Source organism: Ixodes scapularis, unplaced genomic scaffold (genome assembly GCF_016920785.2).
Source record: "Ixodes scapularis isolate PalLabHiFi unplaced genomic scaffold, ASM1692078v2 PGA_scaffold9__187_contigs__length_104089568, whole genome shotgun sequence".
Taxonomy (NCBI): Eukaryota; Metazoa; Arthropoda; class Arachnida; order Ixodida; family Ixodidae; genus Ixodes; species Ixodes scapularis.
Window position 1 is genome coordinate 93,881,848 of NW_024609884.1, and position 24,140 is coordinate 93,905,987.

Sequence of the window (24,140 nt, forward strand, 5' to 3'; positions counted from 1 at the left end):
GGGCAATAAAATAAGGGTGCAACCACTATAGTCTGTTTCCCTTCAAGTACAACCGCAGCCGACGCCACAATCCAATGCAGCCAATCAAGCGGCTCTAAAAGTGCAACGTCACGGCGATCATCGTCTTTGTGCGTTCGGTACCGCCGGCTACACCGCGATCCTGCGGTTTTTATATGTGTGTGATTGGTTTTAGCCTGTGATACCAAACCGCAAAGACCGACGACACCATAAATAAACAGATAAACGAAGTAAAGAGGCTCGTATGTTCCCGCTGTGCGCACGCGCAAATGAAAGGGGTACTTTAGTCTGTCACGCCCCCGGGTATTGACCGTCGATTCATATTGCGGTCATAGTTTCACGCGCCAACATCTCCGGTCCTCTCATCGTCACAAAGAATTGAACGGACCATGGCCTCAAACGGCGCGAAAACGGAAGGTGGCAAGATGTACCGCAGCATCACGGTTGTCGACAAGACCTCTAAGTGCATCAGCGTCGTCGACAGCTTGCTCAAATGCAGAATGCTGGGACTCGACGCCGAAGGCGTCGCCCCAAGAAGCAGGGGCCCGATCAGCATGGTCACACTGGCCACGCTCGGACGGAACGTCTACATCTTCGACGTCAAGGAGTCCGAGGAACTCTTCGATGAAGGCAACCTCAAGCTGCTCCTCGAGTCTTCCAAGATGCTCAAGGTAGTCCACGACTTCCGGAACATCGCAGAGACGCTCTACAACACGTTCGGGGTCAAGGTGAGGAATGTCTTCGACACGCACGCGGCCTACCAGACAATCGCTCTCCAGAGGGGCATTTTAGAGACCAAGGCCCTCAGCATGGACGAACTGTTCGCACTGTACACCGAGCCGGCCAACCCGGAGAGCCCCTACGTCAGCTGGACGAGCGCGAACTCCAAGTGTTTCACGTTGCGACCCATCACCAAGTGCGTGGCGTACTACACGGCCTTCAACACGTGCTGTCTTCTAACCTGCGTGTACGAGGACCAGGTCAGACGGATCCGCCTGAACTACTGGCCCCTCCTGGCCGCGCTCAGCGATGACCAGCTGGGCAACCGGACCAATTCCGAAGATCTGATCATAGAGGCGCTATTCCAGTCTGTCAAGGACCAGGAGCACTGCCTGGAGTCCCGTTTCGGCGAATCGTTTCCCGAAGATTAACAAGCCTGATCACGGAAACAGTGATCATTGGCCCGCTGAATTGGATGGTCTGGTGCAGCGAGGTTTTATTCACGGAATGTTTTTAGCTACATGGGGGTGTGCGGTCTGAGTACATGATGCCAGAATAAAGGAATCGACCTTGATGTCTCCTTTTCATTATTTGCGGTGGCTTGTTTCAAGAAGACTACTTTTGTAGTCTCGTTGTTTCTAGTCTTGTTTTGGTCTTTTCTTAGATAGTAGCCGAGCGGATACGATTTGAGGATAACCTAAGCTTTTATTTCCCCTGCCTTCGCCGTGCTTTACATGACAATCGCGTCGTGATGGAAATTTGACCATTTACGGTTTTGAATCGTGCAAGCCCAAGCGAGCGCGTGGCTCCGGAGACCAAATGCGAATGAAAGCTGAGCTGTCATCGAGGCTCGTTGTGCACGAGAGCATCGCAGCGGCCGTTCGTTTTTTGTCGTTACTCCCCACCTGGACGGCGAACGACTGTTGATTCAACACTGCTTCGGCATCCCGCTTGCATACTCCGTAAAATAAGTCTCCTATTGTTTCATCCTACGTCACGAACGTCTCACGTCAAACGCCCGAAGAGAGATCGATCACCTGGCCGAAGCGATGTGCCCACTCGGTGGCTCCCCCGGGCGCGATAGCGAACGGATGTGTAAAGCGCGATCCAAACCAACGCTTCTTTTTGCGCCTGTAGGTCGTGCGGCTGCGGATGTGACGCATTTCCTGACGTTTTTGCTGTTTCCGGGCGCGCTTTCTGAGTCAGATTCCGCATTTCCTGACGTTTTTGCTGTTTCCGGGCGCGCTTTCTGAGTCAGATTTCCGGGCGCGCTTTCTGAGTCAGATTCAGAATCTGACTCAGAAAGCGCGCCCGGAAACAGCGAAAACGTCAGGAAATGCGTCACATCCGCAGCCGCACGACCTACAGGCACAAAAAGAAGCGTTGGTTTGGATCGCGCTTTACGCATCACTCTGCGGCGGCGGCCGTTATCGGCCGCGGTGATAACGTTGCCCCCGTTTTGAGGGATCATCGTCTGCAGCTGTCGACATTGCCCGCCGCTGAAGCGGCGAAACTCAGCGTGGTCCTTCACGCTGACCTCGAAGGGAGACCGTATCGCCTCGAGGACTTCCGGGACCCGTTGAAATAGGTGGGCGTCTTCTCAGACGTGGCAGGTGGGAGCCTACCAGATGAGCCACGTCTGGCTGCTCAAGTTGCGGACGCCGGAGGCCAAGGCGAAGCTGCTGCAAGCCGGGAGTCTCCAGGTGAAGGGGAAGACTTGTCTGCCGGTCTACCCCAACCGGAGGGAGCTTCGCGTCAAGCTCCACTGGGTTTCCTTTGACGCGCCGCTGGACTTGATACGGCGGGCCTTCGAGCCTTTCAGGGAGGGGAAGGAGGTTTCATGAGAGAAGTGGAAGGTCGACGGCTTCGTTGACGTCGACTCCATACCGTCGTTGTTCGCCGGGCCCTCAAGGAGGGCGTCGCCCTAGAGAGCCTTCCGCACCAGCTCCGTGTCAGCGGAGGCAACGTCTTGGTCGTGGTTCCCGGGCGGGCGCCGATATGTCTCCGTTGCCGTCGCACGGGGCAGATTCGCCGCGACTGCCGGGCTCCCCGGTGCTCGGAGTGTCGCGCCTTTGGACACGAGGCCCGGGACTGCGTCAAGACATACGCCCGTGCTGCCTCCAGCAAGTTTAGTGAGGAGTCCACGGAGCTGCTGATGGATGAGGACGAAGCTGAGCAGGCTGCGACCCCGGCTACGTCAACGGCGAGCGTAGCGGCCGCTCCCGACTCCCAGGGTGTCGCGGTGTTCGTGGAGCCGTCCGATGTCAATGCCGCGACGGTTGCTGGGACGGTTGGCCGGGCCGAGTCTCCGGACGTTCCGTCCGTCGAGGCGTCGAGGCCTGGGAACACGGCAGCCGGCACGCGCGACGACACCGCCCCTGACTTGCCAGGGGAATCGCTCATGGAGGACCAGGACTCATCGGCAAGCGGTCCAGCCCCGAAGCGGACGCGGGACGGCGGAGGCGGGGACTCCAACGCGACGAGCCAGGAAGGTCCATCCTCCAAGGCGGCGCCCCTCTGGAGAAGGCGGCTCCAAGTCAAAACATTCCTGTGAATGACCAGAAGGGGGCGCAGCCACCCCCTGACCTGGCGTGCCCAGTGGCTTTCGGGCGCCGAAGCATAGAGTAATATACACAAGGTAAAGAGCGGGCACTGCCATAGGCCCCAGCGGCCCAGATAGACTAGGGCTCCCTAAGATAGACCAGTGACAGGTAGCGCTCCTAGCGGGCGGTATTAAGTATAATCTGATTCCGTTTCCGGTCAAGTTAGTTTCGGTTTCGGTTTGGGCGTTTCTGCTCTGCTTCTCCGGTACCCTTCTCTCTCTCTTTCATCCCCGCCTCGCTCGGCTCTGGCTCCTTGACTCCCGAAGCCGCAGTTGTTGTTTTTTTTTGTTTTGTTTTTGCTTTTAATATTGAATCACTTTTGCTTTATTTTTTACGATAGAGTCCGTGAAAAATGTGTCAAACAATATTTCAACTTACTTCACAAAGCAGAAGTATATATATGTCTTGTACTTTTTCTATTGTAAAGCATTGAAGTTACACAATTGCCGCATTGAATCCTGGCTGGTGGAGCATTTTGGGGTCAACAACAGTAAGTGGTTCGAACACATTTTATTGGACCACAATCATGTATACATGATTTACTTCAGAAGCTCTGTATGTTTTATACGAAAGAGATCGATACTCACAAAAATAAATGAATATGAAGGACTTCGGCATATCGTACACTTCGTAATAGATCCTTAGCGGAACCAAGTTAACAACAGCTTTCCACGGAGAACATGCTGTATGATGCATTCACTTTCACGCCGACTCGGGTACGGGAAGTAAATCCAAAAATAAATAAGACATCGCTATCATTACCAGTCATAAGAGTATTATAACAGTGCGAAGCACATGCCGGATAGTACAAATTCCCGATTTCCGGCAAATATAAAAAAACACCAATTTGCATAGCCTCAAACTCACTGCGGGCGAGCCATTACCAAACAATGAGAATTGTATTCGAAATCTGACAAGATGCAACCTCCCTAAACATTCCCCGAAATTGTTCAGAAAAGAAATATAGCTTCAGAAAAAAGCGGCTAAAAACAATGGACAGTGGACACAAAAGTGGATATATTTTGTTTCAAATATTTTTAGCCTCTATACACTATTTTCTATCGAAATGTTGTAGAAAGTGGACAAATATTTTTGTTAGGGAGCCGTGATACACATTCGCTGGAAACAGGGGAAACATATTTGGAGAGCAAGCTGCACCACCCACTTAATAAGCGCTTTTTGTTTTTGGTTTGGCAACCGCCTCTGTTAATACACTATTAACAGTTAAACCTGTCTCGTTCTTACTAGCCACTGAAGAGTGCAACCGAACTTTGTCCAAATTCCGGTTAAGAAATCAAACATGTCAACACAAGCGTATTCTGCAAAACAAGTTTAAAAACCATTTGTGGTACTCCTCTGGGCAAAGGCTAAAACCATCCAGACCTCAAAGTGTGATATACAAGGCGGCACACACTCCTCGAACATGTGTCACACTCTTTATTATGGAAAGAAAGTGATTTCCTAGTTGCTGAATGAAATGAAAGGCAGCCTGTGATGGTGCTACTAAGTTCCCGAAGAATTTTCCAGACACGTGGTATGCTTTAGGAACAAGACAGTACTGGTGAGGCCTGGTCAAGTTATTAGACTCATCCGATAGCAGCTGAGAACAGCCACAGCTGTAAGTTGTCTGTTCAAGCAAAAGCTTGATCAAATAGCCCCAAACGTAATAAAAAAGTGGACGAGTCATCAATTATGTTAGACCTGATGCCTGATGCCAGCTCAGAAATATCCTCTAGTGGCGGGAAGTTATCAATTGGAAGACATTCCACAATGTCTGAAATTAAACTTTCATGGTGCGAAGATATTTGCAACTCCTTTAGGCGGTCAGCCTTGTAATCCTCTACGTTTTCATTGTCCGACAGTTTGAACAGTTTCTTTATCCAGAGGTGTTAGTCCTGAGGTGAACTGATGCACATTTGGGTTTGTGTTGCAGCCCAGCATTTGTCGTATATAGCTCCAAAAACGTTCTCAAGTGTGTCTTGCTGCAGGCGTCGTGTAAGTAAGAACTTAAAGTCATGGCTGCTTGAAAGCTCATCCCAGAGCATGAGGACACTTTTTATTGTAACTTGCCACCCAATGATGGCTTATGGCTGCCTCCTACTTTGGAGCTGCCATGCTGAAATCCATACGAGTTACTGGTGGAGAAAATAAAATATTTCAGATTCTCCCTTCAGAATGGCATGACGCGAATTCTGCCCTGTCTTCTTGAATTTTTCAGCTATTTAGAGAATCAAAAAGTATGCACATCCTATCACAGAAATAGGCTGTAGCCATGGCTGCCTCAGGAAGTTCCTTGGCATAAACAAGGGATATGATTGCAAGAAAGAGTGAGGCACTCAGTACCTGTGGGGCACAATTTTCTTCCATGTTACAGAAAGGTTCTTGAAAAAATATCTCTCAGTAAGCTTCGGAGCCAATTGCCAGCTCATCTCATGGATAGAACAATAAAGTTCAACAATAAAAGACCACTCAATGACCTCATTTCCAATGCAAAGTTTGTGGGCTTGGAGATTGCTCTTGGTTGTTTTGGGAAGGTGCGGAACATCAAAGACAAAGTAAACGTGTTCGTTGTCAACTTCAAAAAATGGCTTATCACCACATACACCAAGCTTACGTTTGAAGCCCCCTAACCACAGACCACAGCCTTTACTGTGAAGTCAACAGTCTTAAAGGGGCGATGCACTGATATTTTTTTTGCACAAATACCGCTTAGAACGAATCCCTGACGTTAATGATCTGTGAAATACCCGTTCGTTTTCACCACACGCAATCGAAGTCGCAGAAAAAAATAAAGAAAAACGAGCAGAGTCCACCCCCTCAACTCGCAGCCAGAACAAGCGGCCCCGTGATATGGAGCCAAATATATACTGCCAATGTTGATCATAGCCATGCGCTAAGGTTGGCAGGACACGCGCTGAGTTCCAGACATTGTTATGGTTTGACGTTCGGCTGTTGTCGTCATTGCAGCGATTGGACACAGGACACTACCCGAGTGTTTCTCGAGCTATCGATTATCACGAGCCCAAATCGAGTGTCCACGCCATGCTCGGGTCCAATCTATGAGCCGTATTCAAATATCGCCGCCGCAGCTACGTCATCAGGTTTTTTGAAGGAGAGATTGAATGAAAACACTCAGTTTTGTCCTCGAAATTACAGCGCAACAAAGGAGTTTCTTGGTCAGTGGCGTTGTGTGCGAGTATCCTTGAGTCCCACTAGTGCCAGTAAGCTCGTGTAAAGTGAAAAACATTCCAATGGAATATCGTTGCGCCGCCCCTTTAAGCTCCCGAATGAGAGAAAAGAGGAGACTGCGTTAAACAGAAGACGTTGTTGGAGTGTGCACAACAGTGTGTGCAAGGGGCTAAACGCACCCCCTGGAAATATCAGACAGCATAACAACCAAGGCTCTATCTGCAATGTTGGAGGTTCGTTTAACACCGTCATCTGTAAACCCATGGACAATGTCGTGTGCAGGGTCGTAAGTTAAATTCTTTTTTTAAAACAATCTCGTCGAAAATCAACATGCACACACCTTCAAGTGCAGCCAGACAGCCCGGCAGAAACAACAGCGCGAGAAGCTCGAACCGATCGGCTCCACGAATTCACGCCGAGCATGCGAGCACGCGGGCGGTCATGCGTCACCTTGATTGATGCAAAGTCGACCGAACATGATGCAGCAGAAAGCACAGATGGACGGCACGCACGGCACAGACGAACGACGCAGGGACGAGCAGAGGCCGTGCAGAATGATGCAGAGGCGACGGCGTGCAGGGAGGCAGGCCATGACAGGCGCCATTCATCACGTGGTTTTTGTGACGTATTTGATTTAAACTATTTAGTCGTTTTAAGTACTTTAAACAATTTCAAAGCATTGCCATTTAAAAAATAAATACTTTTCACAGAAAGAGTTTCAATTAATTTTAACCAAATTGCAGACAAGCGCCACGTAGCGCAGGGTATTAAACGCACTATCTGGGCCGCGAATCGGCTCCTGTGTCCTCTCTTTACGTTTACTATATTACTCTATGGCCGAAGTTCGCACGTCGGACTCTCCCTGAATGGCAATACGTCTCGAGGCAGCCTTACGCGTGGCCACGATTAATGTTCGTGGCCTGTCAGCCAGGCGTAGGCAGTGCCAGTCGAGCCGTTTATTTTCTGAGAACGAGCTTGACATTAGAGAGTTTTAGTAGATCGTTCCCATGACTCCGATAACGATATCCCGATACTCCGCCACCGCCTCCCTTGCGCATGCATAGTATCGTTATCGGGGCTATCGGAGGTATCGGAACGATCTACTAAAACTCTCTATTACTGCCGTTCAAGAAACCAAAATTGGAAGCCAGGAACAGACTGACCGTATGGTGCGAATTTTTCAGAATTTTTTTAACGTTTTCGTGCCGCATGCTGTTGGGTTTTCCGCCGGCTGTTGTTTGTTTATTCAGCGGTCAATAGGTGTGGTAGAAATTGTGCTTCCGGGCGATTTGTTTACTGCGATTTTTCTTGTTCTAACGCTGATTGGCGCGTTTTCTGTGTCTACGCGCCGAATCGCGAAAGTGAACGCAAAGTTTCTTTTTTTTTTTTTTTTACAGTTTGAGCACGTTTCTCGATTGCGAGCGGGTAATTATTTTTCTTCGTGATTTTAACTGCGTTTGTAGGCCACATGATCGAGCGAGTCAGGCCCCCGTTCGAGGCGCGAGTTCCCTTTCTTTGAATGACCTTGTTTCGGAGCATTGCTTAGAGGACGTGGCGGCCTGTATGAATCAGGGAAATGTACAGGTCCCCTCAAAGTAAAACGGAGCGCTGGAGCGGCGACCGAACTAAAGCCCCTCGATGTGTTTGCGTTTGTCTTGCAAGTAGCGTCAAATGCGCGAGTGCACGAGGCCCATGTCTCGAGCGGCCCTTGGAAGCAAATGGCGGCGCAGCACTGAAATGAGAGGGCCTTGGAAGCGAATGGCGGCGGAGCACCCGCTCATGGCACGTGTCTCGAGCGCTTCCACAACAATGGTTGGCGGTACTTGTAAAAAACGCTTTTATCAAGGGGCTTTAGACCGAACTGCATCGCCACGCTATCTAGCAGCGACGGCTGCAACCGATAGGTGCCCTCTGCGCATGCGCGCGTGCCGTTCGCGGTGTCCTCCATTTTCTTGTTTGATCCTTACATTATTGGCGTCTCGAGCTGCCAAACGCTGTTCCGATAAACACCGCTAGCTGCTCGGCTCGCACGGGGAGATAACGCGAGGGAAAGTGGAAAAGGGCCAGTGTTGTCGATGAGCACCACCCCTTGTGCTAGCAAGCGTCGATTATAGGAAGATCGTTGCGCAGCTCGAACCGCCGATAACGTGTGGGTTGGAAGAAAAAAACGGAGGCCCCAGCGGAAGGCACGTTCGCATGCGCAGAGCAGATGCAACCTCTCAGTTCCAGCCGGCGCTGCTAGATAGCGCGGCGATGCAATTCGGTCGCCGCTCCGGCGCTCCGTTTTACTTTGAGCGGACCTGCACAGTTCACGTATTTTCAAGGCCGGAGTCATGCGAGACTGTATAGGGTATATTTCTCGCTTGATCTTTTACCTCTTTGTAGCGATTACTCTGTCGAGCACGTGTCTTTCAGTGATCATGCGTTAGTCATGTTTACTCTTGGCAATAAGGCAAAATCATCAAAATGGGACTGAGCACTATGGAAGCTCAACAGTAGTATTCTTACGGAAAAGCCTTCTAGAGCAAGTGTGAGCAAACTTTTTGGAAATTTAAATGGAAACGATAATACACTGTGGGCTGTCCGTTGGGATCTTTTTAGGGAACAAGTAAAGATGACTGCAATCGAGAGAAGCAGCGCCCTTAACCATCAGAAAAAGAAAGAAGAGGATGTTGAACAGCGTCTGTTAAACGTTTTTTTTTAACCCCAGCAAGCGTGAATCCCGGTGAGTAAGGGCTCGAAGCGACAAGCTGTGGATGAGTGAAGCTCCGACGAAGCGCGCACTAAGCGACGAAAAAAGGTATGCGCAACGTAACGATATCATGGAAATCTATTACGGAACTACGGTGACGCGTGACAAGGCGGTTATTGAAAGGGCTTTTGTGGAGGATTATCGAAATCTGTTTGGGCGTATCGCGTCAGTAGACGACGGGTTCGATGCGGAATTTTTGCTTTTGACGCCCCAGCTAGAACAGGACGTGTGCGACAGCCTAGAGGTGCCTATCACCGTACGGGAAATCGAAGCGGCCATCGATGATCTGGCGAGTGGGAAGACCCCAGGGCCGGATGGCCTTTGTGCCGATTTTTATAAATCGTTTAAGGATGTTGTGGCGCCTGCGCTGTATGAGGTACTGACCGCAGCCTATGAGAAGCAGATGTTCCCCCTATCTTTTCTTAGGACGCACACTGTGCTTATCCCTAAGTACAATGATCCGGTGAAACCCTTGTCTGTGGGATCTTACAGGCCGATCACTTTAACAAACGTTGATTATAAAATTTACATGAAAATTTTAGCAAAAAGATTACAAAGGGTTATTAAAGTACTTGTAGGGCCGCATCAGACGTGCGGCATAAGAGGCCGTACGATTTGCACAAATATACATGTAGCTAGAAGCGTTTTAGAATGCTGCGACGCCTTTCAAGGCCGAGTTGCAATGTTGCAACTCGACTTTGAGAAAGCGTTCGATCGTGTTTCGCATCGAATACTTTTTCGTATTTTGGAACACGCCAATGCAGGATACATATTTTCTGTTAGAAAATTTGAAAATGGCTTATAAAATTGCATTACAAGTTTTGTTGTAAATAAGAGAGTTACAGAAAGCATTGAGATACGTTGTTCAGTTAGGCAAGGTTGCCCACTTTCGCCTTTGCTTTTTGCTGTATTTTTAGACCCGTTTTGTTTGAGACTTCTTCGGAACGATAACGTACGTGGTTTCAAGCTAAACTCGATTGAAGTAAAAGTCCTGTCATATGCGGATGAACTTGCGGTTCTTTGCGTGGGATCAAGAAAGTATTCGCAGAATTGTCAAGGTTGCCTCTTCTTTTTGTGCGAAAACCGGGAGTGTCATTAATTGGGACAAAACGGTAGGGTTTTGGCACGGTGATTGGGATAGTAAACCAAATGTTTTTTTTTATCAATGCTAGGTGGCAGAGTTTACCCACTAAGTATCTAGGTGTGCCATTATTGCATTGTCGTGACAGTACTTCATAGTGGAATGAAGAGACTGAGAACGTTAGAACAAAGGCGAAGGGTGGAGGGGGAAGGATTTGTCTATTTTCGCGCGTTGCACTGTGTGTAATTTCTTTTTTTTTTTTTTTTTTTTTTTTGATTGCGAAGATTTGGTATGTCTTACAGGCACTCTATATGTCTCGGGCCAATGTGCAGAAGTTCCACAGAGTTCTTGCTGTTTTCATATGGAACTCGAATTGGGAGCGCTGTGCCCGCACAAATCTTTTTCGTTCAGTGCGAAGTGGCGGACTAGGGCTAGCTCATTTATTTATAAGGCAAATTGTTTCGAGATTTATGTTTCTTAGGGATCAAAACAATCCTTTCTTACGTACTGTAATTCAAGTTCGCCTGCAAAGTTTTCTGCCTCAATTTGTTGTGTCATCCGGTGTTGTAATAGGCGCGGGTGTTCGTGGGTGCATGAGAGAAGTTTTATTGTCTTTCCGCATGTTGGTCAGAGGCCTGATTTCTCGCCTATGCAAGGTTTCAGCCCAGAATCGTGAAAATAACGGTTTCTTCGAAGAAAGGAGACTACGATCTGAGAGACAACGTCACCGCTACCACGGGGACACGAACATCCCAACTGTGAGTCGACTTTTCACAATTATATAACCGTTTGAACTCCTGAAGCGGCGGCCGCCACGCTAAGCCTAGCGCCAAGCTTGGCGCGGCTTCGAGATGCCACTACCAGATACGAACTCGCGCGCTTCGCCTGATGAAAGATCCACGTCGCCGAGCCGGAACAATAACATGGATTTCCAAGATTTGGAGCACGAAGACTCAGACGGGGTGGACACCCAAGGGGACTGGATTGATGTCGTCAGTAAACACTCAAAGAAGAAGAACAAGAGGATGTACGAGGGCAATGACAAAGTCAAGCCTACCCCCTCTCTGTCGATACGAAAACCACGGCCGTCAAGCCAGTGTCACTTCCAAGACCGCCAGCACTTCCGATGGACGACTATAAGATGGTTATCCGGCCCAAGGACGGTCTAGACTTGAAAAAGTACCACGTATCAACTCTTTCGGACAGCATTCTCGCTGCAGCAAAACTGACGTGGAAACAAGCTGAACTACGAATCCGAGTCGACGAAGAACAAAACATCATCACCATTAGCACATCACATGAGGAAGCTGCAAGAGCACTTTCCACGGTCACCCAAGTTTACATCCAAGGAAAAAAGTATGGAATCAACCTTTACGGGCTCTCGCCACACGACTCCTGTAAAGGCGTCATTCATGAAATTCCAGCTCACCACACCTCAAAGGACATCCTCGAAAGCCTTTGGCTGCCAGGATACGAATTCATCGCATGTAGGAGACTCGGAAAGACTAACTCTGTAGCAATCACGGTACTCGGAACGAAGGTACCGTTTTACATATATTACAGGGGAGCCGAAATTCGCTGCTACATTTACAAAAAAAACGGTTCCATACTGCCACACGCGCCACAAGCTAGGACATCGCGCGGACGTGTGTCCCACCCCAACCGTGGTGACTTGTGACAAGTGCGGAACACACAATCCCCAACAAGAACACTCATGCAATCCTGCATGTGCTTTGTGTCAAGGCAACCACCTGACTGCTTCTAAGGACAGCAAGCAACGGTACAAAGAGCCCTACATTCTCAGAAAAAAGAAATGGGAGAAAGAGAACAATCAACAACAGTACGAAGATACCACCCGAAGACCTAGGAGCAGAGGGAGACACGACGACGACCACTACAGGCCCCGTTCCAGATCCCAATCTTTCCCGCGCCTCCGCGGCGGCATTAGCCGGAGCCACTCGAGGCCCAGGATGTCTGTGGATCGGAGGGACTGCGACTCGGGCCGGGCTCGCTCGGGACCCGGTGCATCTGCGGACCGGGACGTCAGAGCAGAAAACTACGCAGAATGCACTGTCAACCAGGTGAACTGGGCTAAAGTTCTTTCCTCCAGTGCTCCACTCCCCAACGCACCTTGTAGGGAATATCAGGCACTGCAACAGGAAATTAAGACATTACGAAGCGAACTACAAGCCATAAAGACTTTACTGACACAGCACCAAACTCCAAGCCCAGAAAGACCGGAAACACCAGCCAATGAGAAAAAACGGAAACTACAGTCAATCTCCACAGAGGATGTACCCTCTCCAAGCCCAAACGCACAAGGCAGGTCTCAATACGTAACCAAAGTCGAGCTCCAACAAACTCTAAGTCTCTTTGCTAGCCAAATGAACGAGCAATTCGCCAGCCTAACTGCACAACTCACACAAATTTCCACGCAGCAACAACAGACTTTCACAATATTACAGGTCCGAATGGACAAAATCGAAACGAGCCAACAGACAACAATCCCCGGTCGCCTAAGCAGGAATGAGAAACCTTACCAGCGCCCTGAACTAGTTCCAGTAATTCAAGACATAGAACATGCAGCTAGCAATGACTAAACCAACTCAGCAATGCTTAGATACGCTCCGCATCTGGCAATGGAATTGCAGAGGATACAAACTTAAACAAGGAACCTTACAACAATACATCACCTCAATCGACCAACCGCCAGATATTATCACCCTCCAAGAAACTAACGCCTTAGCTAGATTGCCCGGCTATACTACACATACAACACACGAAGGACGCGACGTCTGCACCTTAATCAGGAAAGACATCGTTGCAATTCAACATACTCTCCCAGCATCCGAGCACGACCACATCTTTACAGAGTTGATTCCCCCCAAAACCTCTAAAGGCCACAACTGTTTTATACTCAATATCTACTGCCGCCCGAAAAACCGACACAGTGAACTGGCCACACTGCTCCACCAGGCCACAAAAAAAGCGGGGGCCAGTCGCCTCCTCATTGCAGGCGACTTTAATGCAGCACACCCTGCCTGGGGGTACCCCTACCATAACAAACGGGGCAAAGAACTAATGGAATGCATCGACAACGAAACGCTCACGCTCCTCATCGACCCGGCCAAACCAACCAGAGTAGGAAACAGCGTTTCGCGAGACACCTGCCCCGACCTCACTCTTGCCAAGAATGCCCCCCACACTTCATGGATGAACTTGGAAGAAAACTTTTCGAGCGACCACATGCTCGTCCAGACCGAAATACAAGGGACCACCTATCGAAGGCAACTTGGCGAAGCCCGAATCACAGATTGGCAAACTTTAAGGAAAAACCGGGAAACCGCTCCAGATGATCCCATATAGAGCTCTGGGTAAAAGAACTGAGTCGTGATGTCCAACGCCACACTAGAACTCTTCAAACCAAAACGCAAATCCCGGCCATAGACAATTATCTTCTACACCTGTGGGAAGCCCGGCGCAGCCTCACGAAGAGGTGGAGAAAACAAAAGCTCAACCGTAAACTGAAACTCAGAATAACCAAATTAGCTGCAGAGGCAGATGTGTATGCAGCGGTACTCTGCCGACAAAACTGGTTTGGCCAATGCGATGACCTCAGAGGCACTCTGAGCCTTACAAAAACCTGAAACCTGCTCAGGTACCAAATAGACCCGATGCAAAGCAGAGGAGAAACCAACAAAACCCTCAAAAGGATACTACACCAATATCTAGGCACTACAGAAGATCTCTTCAAAGTCCTTCAAGCCAAATACATAGCCAGCACACAACCCCTCCAGCCAACACCCTACACCGGCCCACATAACTCACCGCTGGACCAGCCTTTCATTGAGGCAGAGTTCCGAGCAGCGTTAACAAAAATTAGGAAAAACACTTCCCCGGGCATGGATCAAATCACCAACAGCGCCCTTGCGAACCTTGACGACAAATCAGTCACTTTGCTCACGGCATACATGAATCAATGCTGGGAAAAGGGCAGCATACCTCCAGCGTGGAAAGCAGCAGAGATCAGACTGATCCCCAAGCCTGGCAAGGAGCCAAGCATAGAGAACCTCAGACCGATCTCTCTTACCTCTTGCGTCGGCAAACTGATGGAACATATGGTCCTAAACAGACTCCAAAATTACTTAGAGGATTCCCAACTCATGCCGCACACAATGTTTGGATTCCGTCCTCACCTCTCAACACAAGACATACTACTTCAGCTGAGAGAGGACATCCTTAGCCAAGCCAGCAAGCACACACCGAAGGCCATCCTTGCCCTCGACCTCAAGGGTGCTTTCGACAACGTTAACCACGAAACAATCCTCCAGAATCTTAATAACCTTGGATGTGGAGAACGGATGTATTCATATATCCGTGACTTCCTCACAGATCGAACAGCGGTCATCAAGATTGAAGATAAAAGATCACAGCCCATCAACATTGGAAGCAAAGGAACGCCACAGGGAGCAGTACTCTCTCCGCTTCTCTTTAACATAGCCCTTATCAACCTCCCAAAAGAGCTGAATCAAATACCGGGACTGCACCATGGACTCTACGCGGATGACATTACAATTTGGATAAGAGAGGGATCTGAGGGAGAGATGCAAGACAAACTACAACAGGCCACCGACATCGTCCGAACATACGCCGAGAGCTGCGGACTGAAGTGCGCACCACAGAAGTCGGAACTTCTTCTTGTGCGGAAAAGGTCCCACCTTAAAAACACCGCTGCATCCATCGAGATAGAACTGGACGGGGTCTGCATCAGGCCCTCCCCCTCCATCAAAGTTCTAGGCATGACCTTACAGGAAGACTGCAGCAACAACCAAATGGTACGAAAACTAGATACCACAGTGGGTCAGATCACTCACATGATAAGGCGCATCACCAACAAGAAGCACGGAATGAAAGAACAAGATACTTTACGCCTCGTGCAAGCCTTTGTCATTTCCAGGATAACTTATGCCACACCGTACGCGACGCTCAAGTCATGCGAACACAAGAAATTAGACGTGCTAATCAGGAAATCATACAAACAAGCATTAGGCCTACCGCCCAACACATCCAACGAGAAGCTGCTAGCCCTGGGACTACACAACACCTTGGACGAACTCATAGAAGCCCATCTCACGTCCCAACAACAAAGGCTTGCAATCACCCAAACCGGTCGCAAACTCCTACATCACCTTGGGTACCCGCCCCGGCAACCCGAAACCTCCACAGAAGATATCCCCAAGGAAATTAGAAGTAACATGGAAGTAGCCCCAATCCCTCGAAACATGCACCCAGAACATCATGAGGGACGGAGAACAGCCAGAGTTCGATGGCTGGAGAAAATATACGGCCAAAATGACGAAACAGTCTACACTGACGCGGCCGACTATGCTCAGGGACCCGCTATGACAGCGGTGGTCACTAACTCCTCGAAGATCCTCACAAGCCTCACACTTAGACAGGCTACTACGCTACATGCGGAAGAGGTGGCCATCGCTCTCGCTGTCGCCCAAACCCCAGCCACAACAATTATCACAGATTCACAATCTGCCTGCAGAACCTACGCGAACGGAAGAATCTCTAGAACCGCCTTGAAAATTCTACTTCAAGCACCCCCCACAAGAACCGTGACTATCGTTTGGACACCTGCGCACTCGACCCTCCGTGGAAACCTCGCTGCTCATGCGAGCGCCCGAGAACTAGCCGGCCGGGCTCCACAAGAGGACCAGAAGTGGGTCAGCCAACCACTGGTAACATTCAGAGACATCACACAACACTATAAACTTTCCCGGCTTACCTACCCGCCGAGCCACAAATCAACTACGAAAGAACAAGAAACAATGCTCAGGCAATTACAGACTAACACCTTTCCCCACCCTACAAGACTCCACGCCATTTTCCCAAACTTACACAAACCAAACTGTCCCCATTGTAACGAACCATCCACACTCTACCACATGATCTGGGCCTGTCAACGCAATAAGGATATCACAGCAATACCCCATCCAACCATCGAGCAGTGGGAGGAAGAGCTGTGCAGCTCTGACCCGGACCGACAGCTACGGCTCATCGAGAGGGCTAGGACGGTAGCGAGGTCCATTGGAGTCCTGGACTGAGGATTCCACTCACGGCGCTCAATATTTTTTTTTCCTTATTGAATAAAGTTTTTCCTCCTCCTCCTCCTTCCGCATGTTGAAAGTTCGTTTTTCTATGGAATATTTGGCTACAGTTTTAAGAAAAAATTGTATAAAGATTTAGCCGATATTTTGTTTCCTCTTCCATTGTATCGATCATTATACTGTGGCGGCAGTGGTTTAGACGTACTAAAAAGAGTAAAAAGAATGCCGGTCAGGCCTTTCAATTACATTGTGGCGTTCTTCCGGTGGAAACTTAGCTGGAGGAAAAAGGTTTATTCGACCCTTGGTCCACCAATTGTTTATTGAGTAAAAAATTTGAAACCGTTCAACACGTGTTTAGCGAATGTTGGGATGCTGTGTTTCACTGGGACATCCTCCAGCGCTCCCTCACAAAAGATTGACCTGTCAACCTTCGCGGTATTCGTTATCTGGCTGTGAAAAATGAAGATGAAATTCCGTGTGATATGATTACGCTATTGAGTCTCCACAGTATGTGGAAGACGAGAATGAGTTTACGACACGCAGACGTGAATGTTTGCACTGTGCGTGAAAACTTTATTGAAAATATTGTCTATGTAAGAGAAGTTTATCGCGTTCTCGCCGAACCTCCAGATTGGTTACCACTGTTGGATGTGTTGGCCATTTTTAAAAGATTTTAGCAAACCGCCACGGCCTTCGTACGGCTGAAGTGTTTTAGCCTTCCTTTTTGTTTCTATTGTAAAAAATCTGTCTAAGGAGGCAATAAGGAAAAAAAAAAAGCCTCGGTGGCTCTGAGGCGAGAGCGCCGGCCTACGGATCCCCATGTGGCGGGTTCGAATCCCTGCCGAGTTGCCCGCAATCTGACGGAGGCTTATTGCGGAGAAGGCGCCGTGTAGCCGAGATTTTGTTTGCACTTTAAAAGATCCCCAGGTGGTCGAAATTACTCCTCAGTCCTCCGCTGGGGCGTGCCAGATGCCCGTCGTTGGTTTGGCACGTAAAACTCTCAAATTTGACTTTATATATTTGGCCGACGTGGTGGCTTCAGCCGCCCTTGATTTGAACTTTCGTCGCAGGATGTTTTTACACTGAATTCAGAATTGACTCAGCGACAGTCGGTCAAGTGGGGAGGGACGACAAACATTTCACAACCGCTGAAGCCTCGATATCAGGAAGTTTTAGAATCAAGGCCCCAAAGCTTGGGGGCCCCAAAGAAATAGGGGCTCACCACTGCGCATGGGCCGAACCCAAACTTCGGTTTGGGTTTTGGGTTGGCACTCGCCCAGAATGCCAAATTCGAGAAATGGTGTAGGACCCCTATGTGCTTGGGGCAGGGTTGCGTCAGCAAACACGGCGGTGCCCGTTCCGCTCGCTTCGGAGCGAATTCGTCATGGGCGCTGTAGTATTAGCCAATTTAATTGCCAATGAACGGTGCAACCGGCTTTCGCTTTGCTATCTCGCTGAAGTAACAGAATAAGCGGTGGGCTTGCTCCATTCTAAAGATCGTCCCTGACTCTGGCCGTTCCTAAGCCTAAAGAGACGTGGTAACTGTTGACATGGCAACGTATCTCTACCCCGTGGCTCCGAGTGGATTTCGTTCGTGGTACAATACCAGCTAGATTAGAACAAGTATTTCAAGGCTTCAAAGTCACTCCAGCTCAGATCTAAATAGAGCAATTGCTTCTCGCAGAGTATGCTAGCTCGCGTTCGTTTCAGTTTCGGCGTAGTTTGTGGGGTTCTTTACGGGGGAGGTCCCTCTATACTAATAATCGCCACCCGATCGGTATGCGCTCCGCCCGTCACCCAGGGAGTGACATAGAGCAACGAGAAGACAGCGATTGGGTTTACTGTACCTCTCGATCGCCCGTCGTCGAGAGCCGGTAGTCCGGGCCCGTCGACCCTTGTTGTCGCCCGTCGATCAGAGCTCACAGTCGGGGTCCGTGTCCAGGCCTGCGGATCGCCTTTCCCACGCCAGCGCTGCGTAGGCTGGCTGTTCCGGGCTATCAATGCCCGAGTCTCGCTCCGGAACCACCCCGGGATCGTCATAGCCCAGGTCATATGGCCCGGGCTCGCCGTTTCCACCGGTCTTGCTCCAGACCTCGCTGGTGGACCGCTCCGGGGTTCGTTATGGGCCAGGCCAGGCCTAGGCCAGGCAGCTTGGCTTCGACGTTCCTTGTCCAGCTACCAGCCTCGCTCAGCACGCGCTGTCTCCTGCCAGCTCGTGTCTTCTCCGCCGGCCGCCTGTCACGTGCTCCCTGCCTCGTCTTTCACCCTCGGCTCCCACACTCTCCCCCCCCCCCCCCCCCCCTCAAGGCCAGGACTTCGGGGGACTTCATGGGCCTCAGGGAGCCGCTGGGCTTCATGGGCGGCCGCTGTTGCTGTTGCCGGAGTGGCCACGTTGCAGCGTCCGAAAGCGGCGTAGGTGGTGGTGGCTAGCGAAGCCGGCAGACAATAGAGAGTTTTAGTAGATCGTTTTGGCTCTCCCGCTACGCTATACGCTAGAGTGACGACGATACTGCGCATGCGCGCTGCTAGCGGAAACATTGCGGAGCTACGGAGGCTAGCGGAGGCGCGCTAGCGGGCGAAAATAGCGAGGGGCGTAGCGCGGCGTGCTAGCGTAGCTCTCGCGAGAACGAGTCTTGGCGAGATGAGGGAGTCCCAGCGAGGGACGCTGTTCAAGATGGCCGCCACGCCGCGTCTACTCGGTCTGTGCGTTTCGCGATCGTGGTTCTAAGGGGTGGATTATACCTTGCTGCTGCGAGAAGTACCCGCGACAAAGCCGTTCCACGACTGCAACAGGTAGCGATTCATGGCGGATATACTAAACGCGGCCACGGAAAGGAGAACAAAAAAAAAAAAAAAAAAAAAAAGAAAAAGCTTCGCAGTTTTTGGTGCTGTGAGCGAAAGGTGCAGCCCCCTGCTCGGCTGCTTTGTCGTGAAGACAAAACCGACTAAGGAAGCGGAGCGAGCAGGCGGATATGAGGGATTTCTGTGGCGCTTCATTTTCGGTGAACAACGACGCAACAGATGAGCTACAGTGGTTGTCCTTTATTTTTGAAGATTTTTCTCGGTGGCTTTGGCACTTGACTCATATCGGATTGGCTTGGACAGCTTGGCCGACAGTTAAATATAATAGTCACCTACTTACAAAAGAAGCAACGATTAGCACGTTATTCAATAAAGAAAACAATATTTTATTAAGATAACGACGTTAATAAAAACAATTGCGAAGGATTGCTTTACAAATCTGTTTTACGCGAGCCCTAGTGTCCGAAAGAGCCGCTAGTGTCGTTGCGTTAGCTCTCGTAACGTTGTAATCCGTAGCGGGTTGCGAACGTTCTACTAAAACTTAAAATGGTAGTTCCGCTACGCTACATATAGTGGAGGTCGTAGCGGCCAGCGGATAGCACAGCGGGAGTGACTGAACGATCTACTAAAACACTCTAATGCCGATTTGTCTGTCGCTCGCTGTCCCACTCACCGCGATGCAGCAGGGGGCTTGCTCTAAGCTGGTCCGGCCGACGCAGACGGACTTGTCCCGTTCCGCTTAGAGGTCACAGCGGGCTTAGAACTGCCCGCCTGAACCGTTCGTCAGGCCGAACAACTGTCAGCCACCCTGAGCACTTGGGAAAACGAATGGTCCCATCTTCCCTCCCCGTGGGCTACCTGGGTTACGCCGTCTGTATGCGGCCGTCTTTCCAAGAAGCTATTCTGCGCAGAACAAACTGTAAAAACAACACACAGCGAACAAATACTCTGCCGCAGAATGTGGCAATGGCCATAGCCTCTACCGCCACATAGCTTTCCGACGGGTTCGTGTACCATGCGGCCAACTCAGCAAGTCTGCATACCAGAGCTCGCTCGTGGGTCGCCAAAAACAGGAGATTTCTTGTGTCCTACCGCAACCTCATGCTATACGTCTTCCCCATCGCGACGACGGTAGTATCCTTTCAAGTCAGCGATGTGAACCGGGCAAGCCTCCTCGTTTGTATCTCGCCGAGTAAGCCTAGAAGTAGGACACGACGCTCGCGTCTTTATACCTCAGGTGCCCTTCTCACCTCGGAGCAAGCGATGCGGCAAAACCACTAGCTGCATTGCTAAACGCGTGAGTTTCCTTCTGAACAGGTAACGATGGAGTAAACCTAGTCCATCTTTTGCGCAAGCGAAGGGATCCAAAGCCTGTGGCGGGACGGCCATATTCCATACCCGCGTTCCGCAACGGCTATACATATACCATGTGGTACTCGATGTAAGCGTCAGCGTCCCGTTCTGTCCACGTGTATACGAGCTCTAGGGACTGCTCGGTCCTCGGAGGGGGCGGCAGCTCAGCGAGAACACCCGCTTAAACCGTTCACGCCTCAAGGCAAGCTGGACAACTACAAGCCACCTATATGTCTACCGCCTCATCCCCGGCCAGATCGTGACGCGACATAACTTATTAAAAGTCTTGCTGTCACTGCCACGACCGGCCAGAGTGAAGTCGAGAAAGAATCATTTAAAACATTTTGTAGCTTTCTTGGAACGACCTCCCTCAAGGGAGAGTCGTCCCTCTGCCCACCGTCGGTTGTTGGAGTGACGCGAAGCAACTAGCCGTCTTGGCCCAGCGGTTACAAATCATACTGCTCCTTAACTCGCCTGCCAGCGTTCCCGGTGTCAACTGCAATTTACGTTAGTTTACCCAACACCCGCTGACAATCTCGTCCGCCAGTGTTTCCGGTGTCGACTGCAATTCCCGCAATCTTTCCGACACCCACTGACAAAAACCGATCTGCACCCCGGGCCTCGACAAGCGCTTACTGGCTCACCGCATCACTCCAAGCCTAAATCCTAAATATGCAATAACTCCTGGCTGTTTTCCCTGCTGCCAGTCGCTACCCTGCCTTCCAGTGAACCTGCCGTGACTCTCGTCTGCCTCCGAAGACTACTTTCTTACATCTTAACCGCGCTCCTCGTGTTCCCCCGGTTACGGCACCTTCTGCCAACCACTATTCTGGGGTACCCGAGAAAATGCGTCCGCAACCTCGTCCTTCGAGACCTTCAAGTACTCGATTCGAGGAGACACCTGCTGTGCTCTGTTGTGAGACAAGTCACCAAAATTCCAACATACTTTGTCTCAACGGCCATCGTTAGCGTTAATGAACAAACCGCTCAACGAATCCATGGGACTCCCTGGGGACGATTAGAAGCAGAGGCATACCGAACGGGCCCCACGTTGGGCTCCATTTTAATGTGGGGTTCTTTACGGGGGAGGTCCCTCTATACTAATAATCGCCACCCGATCGGTATGCGCTCCGCCCGTCACCCAGGGAGTGACATAGAGCAACGAGAAGACAGCGATTGGGTTTACTGTACCTCTCGATCGCCCGTCGTCGAGAGCCGGTAGTCCGGGCCCGTCGACCCCTGTTGTCGCCCGTCGATCAGAGCTCACAGTCGGGGTCCGTGTCCAGGCCTGCGGATCGCCTTTCCCACGCCAGCGCTGCGTAGGCTGGCTGTTCCGGGCTATCAATGCCCGAGTCTCGCTCCGGAACCACCCTGGGATCGTCATAGCCCAGGTCATATGGCCCGGGCTCGCCGTTTCCACCGGTCTTGCTCCAGACCTCGCTGGTGGACCGCTCCGGGGTTCGTTATGGGCCAGGCCAGGCCTAGGCCAGGCAGCTTGGCTTCGACGTTCCTTGTCCAGCTACCAGCCTCGCTCAGCACGCGCTGTCTCCTGCCAGCTCGTGTCTTCTCCGCCGGCCGCCTGTCACGCGCTCTCTGCCTCGTCTTTCACCCTCGGCTCCCACAAGTTGAAGGCCTAAATCTTCGGCGACAGACGGTCAAAGTGCACACGAACGCCGAAATGTATCTGAGAACGATCGCCAAATTAGAGTGCAACGGGTTGAATTGTTTTGGCTGAATACAGCCAACAACATTTATACTGATTTTAGATTGTCTCTTGTTTTAGCCGGCTTGATTGCGATTTACCTCAACTATTATCTGTAAACAAAAAGTACTTGCTAAGCGCATATGTTTTACGTTTTTTTTTTTTTTAATTGCTGCAAGCGGGAAACGTAAACGCGCTCCGCGCGTTGCGAAACCCCTATTCTATAAGCGGTCGACGCCAACCTTGTTGCGTTTGGGTACCCCAATTTCTTAGGGGAATCCGAACGTTGGGGCCCCCTATTCTAAAACTCTCTTATGGTTGGTATTTCTTCAGGTATATTACTACAGGCTTTCTAGGCCGCGCGCTCGACTGGGCTTTTCGTTATCGTCCGCGACTGTGCATTTGTTTTGCAGAATGCAAGCTCTCTCATTGATTGTGTTTGTTTGTTTTTACTATCCAATGTAGTATAAAAAAAAAGCTCGCCTTAAAGGGAAGCTGAAACACTTCTTGAAAAAAAACGAGTGAGAGGTGAATTCTGGCGTGTATTTATCCCATGAACCTGAATATCACGTTCGTTTTCCCCGAAGGTGTACCTAAACGCGAGACAGACAGACAAAGAACTTGATTGAGGTTCTGAGAAGCGCCGCCCTTAGAGCAGCACCGCGGGCTGCTCCCACATGGGGACGGGGAGGCCTAGCCTCACCGTCGCATCGTGGGCCCTCCCCGTACGAAAATGTCAGATATGGCCCTGATATATTTTATATACGTTCAGATATGATAATATAAGCAGTGAAATAGGGCTGTATTTCACCAGATATGGGAGCTAATACGGCCGTATTTCGACATATAGGTGGGCAAATACTGCCAGATCTGGCCGTATAAGTGCGTAAATACGTCCATATATCACCATATACGCGTGCAAATATAGCGCCCCTGATAATGATATATGGGCCCGTTTCAGTCGTGCAAGCAACAAGTTATATGTCAACCATTTCGTCGTTTACCCTGAGACTGGGGGGTTTTTTGAAGAGCAGAAGTAACAGAAAAAACAGACAGGTCTCTGTTACTTCTGCTCTTCAAAAAAAACCCCAGTCTCAGGGTAAACGACGAAATGGTTGACTTCCACCAGCTAGCCTGTACTTTGACTCTTTTCAAGTTATATGTACTCGCTAAGACACTAGTTGATTGATCTATATTGCATGAGTCTCATGTAATTGGTTAACTATTGTAAACATCCTGAAAGTGAAGTTATTCCAGGTATTTGGACCAATTAATCAATTGCGCAATTTGAAGATTGAAAGACAAATGAAATTGGGTTGTATGTTTGATGTGTGACAATATGACGAAGTGCGATCGGAGCGCGAGTTAATCAAATAATGGATTTTAGTCGCAGCTCTTAGGCACCCGTTTCCGAGTTAAGCGGTGTTGGCGTCGCCATCGGTGTAACCGTCCCGCTAAATTTAGCGAGAAATTGAATTGGTACGTATGTCACGTGACGTCAATTTTCCCGCAAAATCTGGCAGTGAAACTATTTTTTTTTTCATGTTTCCCCGCTAAATTGAGCGGGTAAACACGAACCGTTAGCTTACTCAAGATGCAAGACGCTACTTCGCCGTCCCGAATCCTTTTCCCTTTGAACGGAAGCCGTTGCGCCCGGAGTACAATACGCAGCTCTTTCAAAACCGTTCGCGCAGCATCGCATCCGTTCGTTTGCGAGCGACGGCGATTCATCGTGTGTTGAAAGTCGGAAGATGTGCTGTCCGTGGTGTCTTTTATGTATAACTCGTTCGTAAAAAAATCTGAA

The 24,140-nt window shown here is 50.0% G+C and overlaps 1 protein-coding gene across 1 annotated transcript; it reads left to right on the plus strand.

Annotated features, from left to right (window-relative positions):
- The first annotated feature begins 407 nt into the window (after positions 1-407).
- LOC115321525 (egalitarian protein homolog) lies at positions 408-1,312 on the plus strand. Its single transcript, XM_029981744.2, has one exon. It carries the CDS (start codon positions 408-410, stop codon positions 1,167-1,169), a length of 762 nt encoding a protein of 253 aa, XP_029837604.1. The 3' UTR covers positions 1,170-1,312.
- Positions 1,313-24,140: the final 22,828 nt, after the last annotated feature.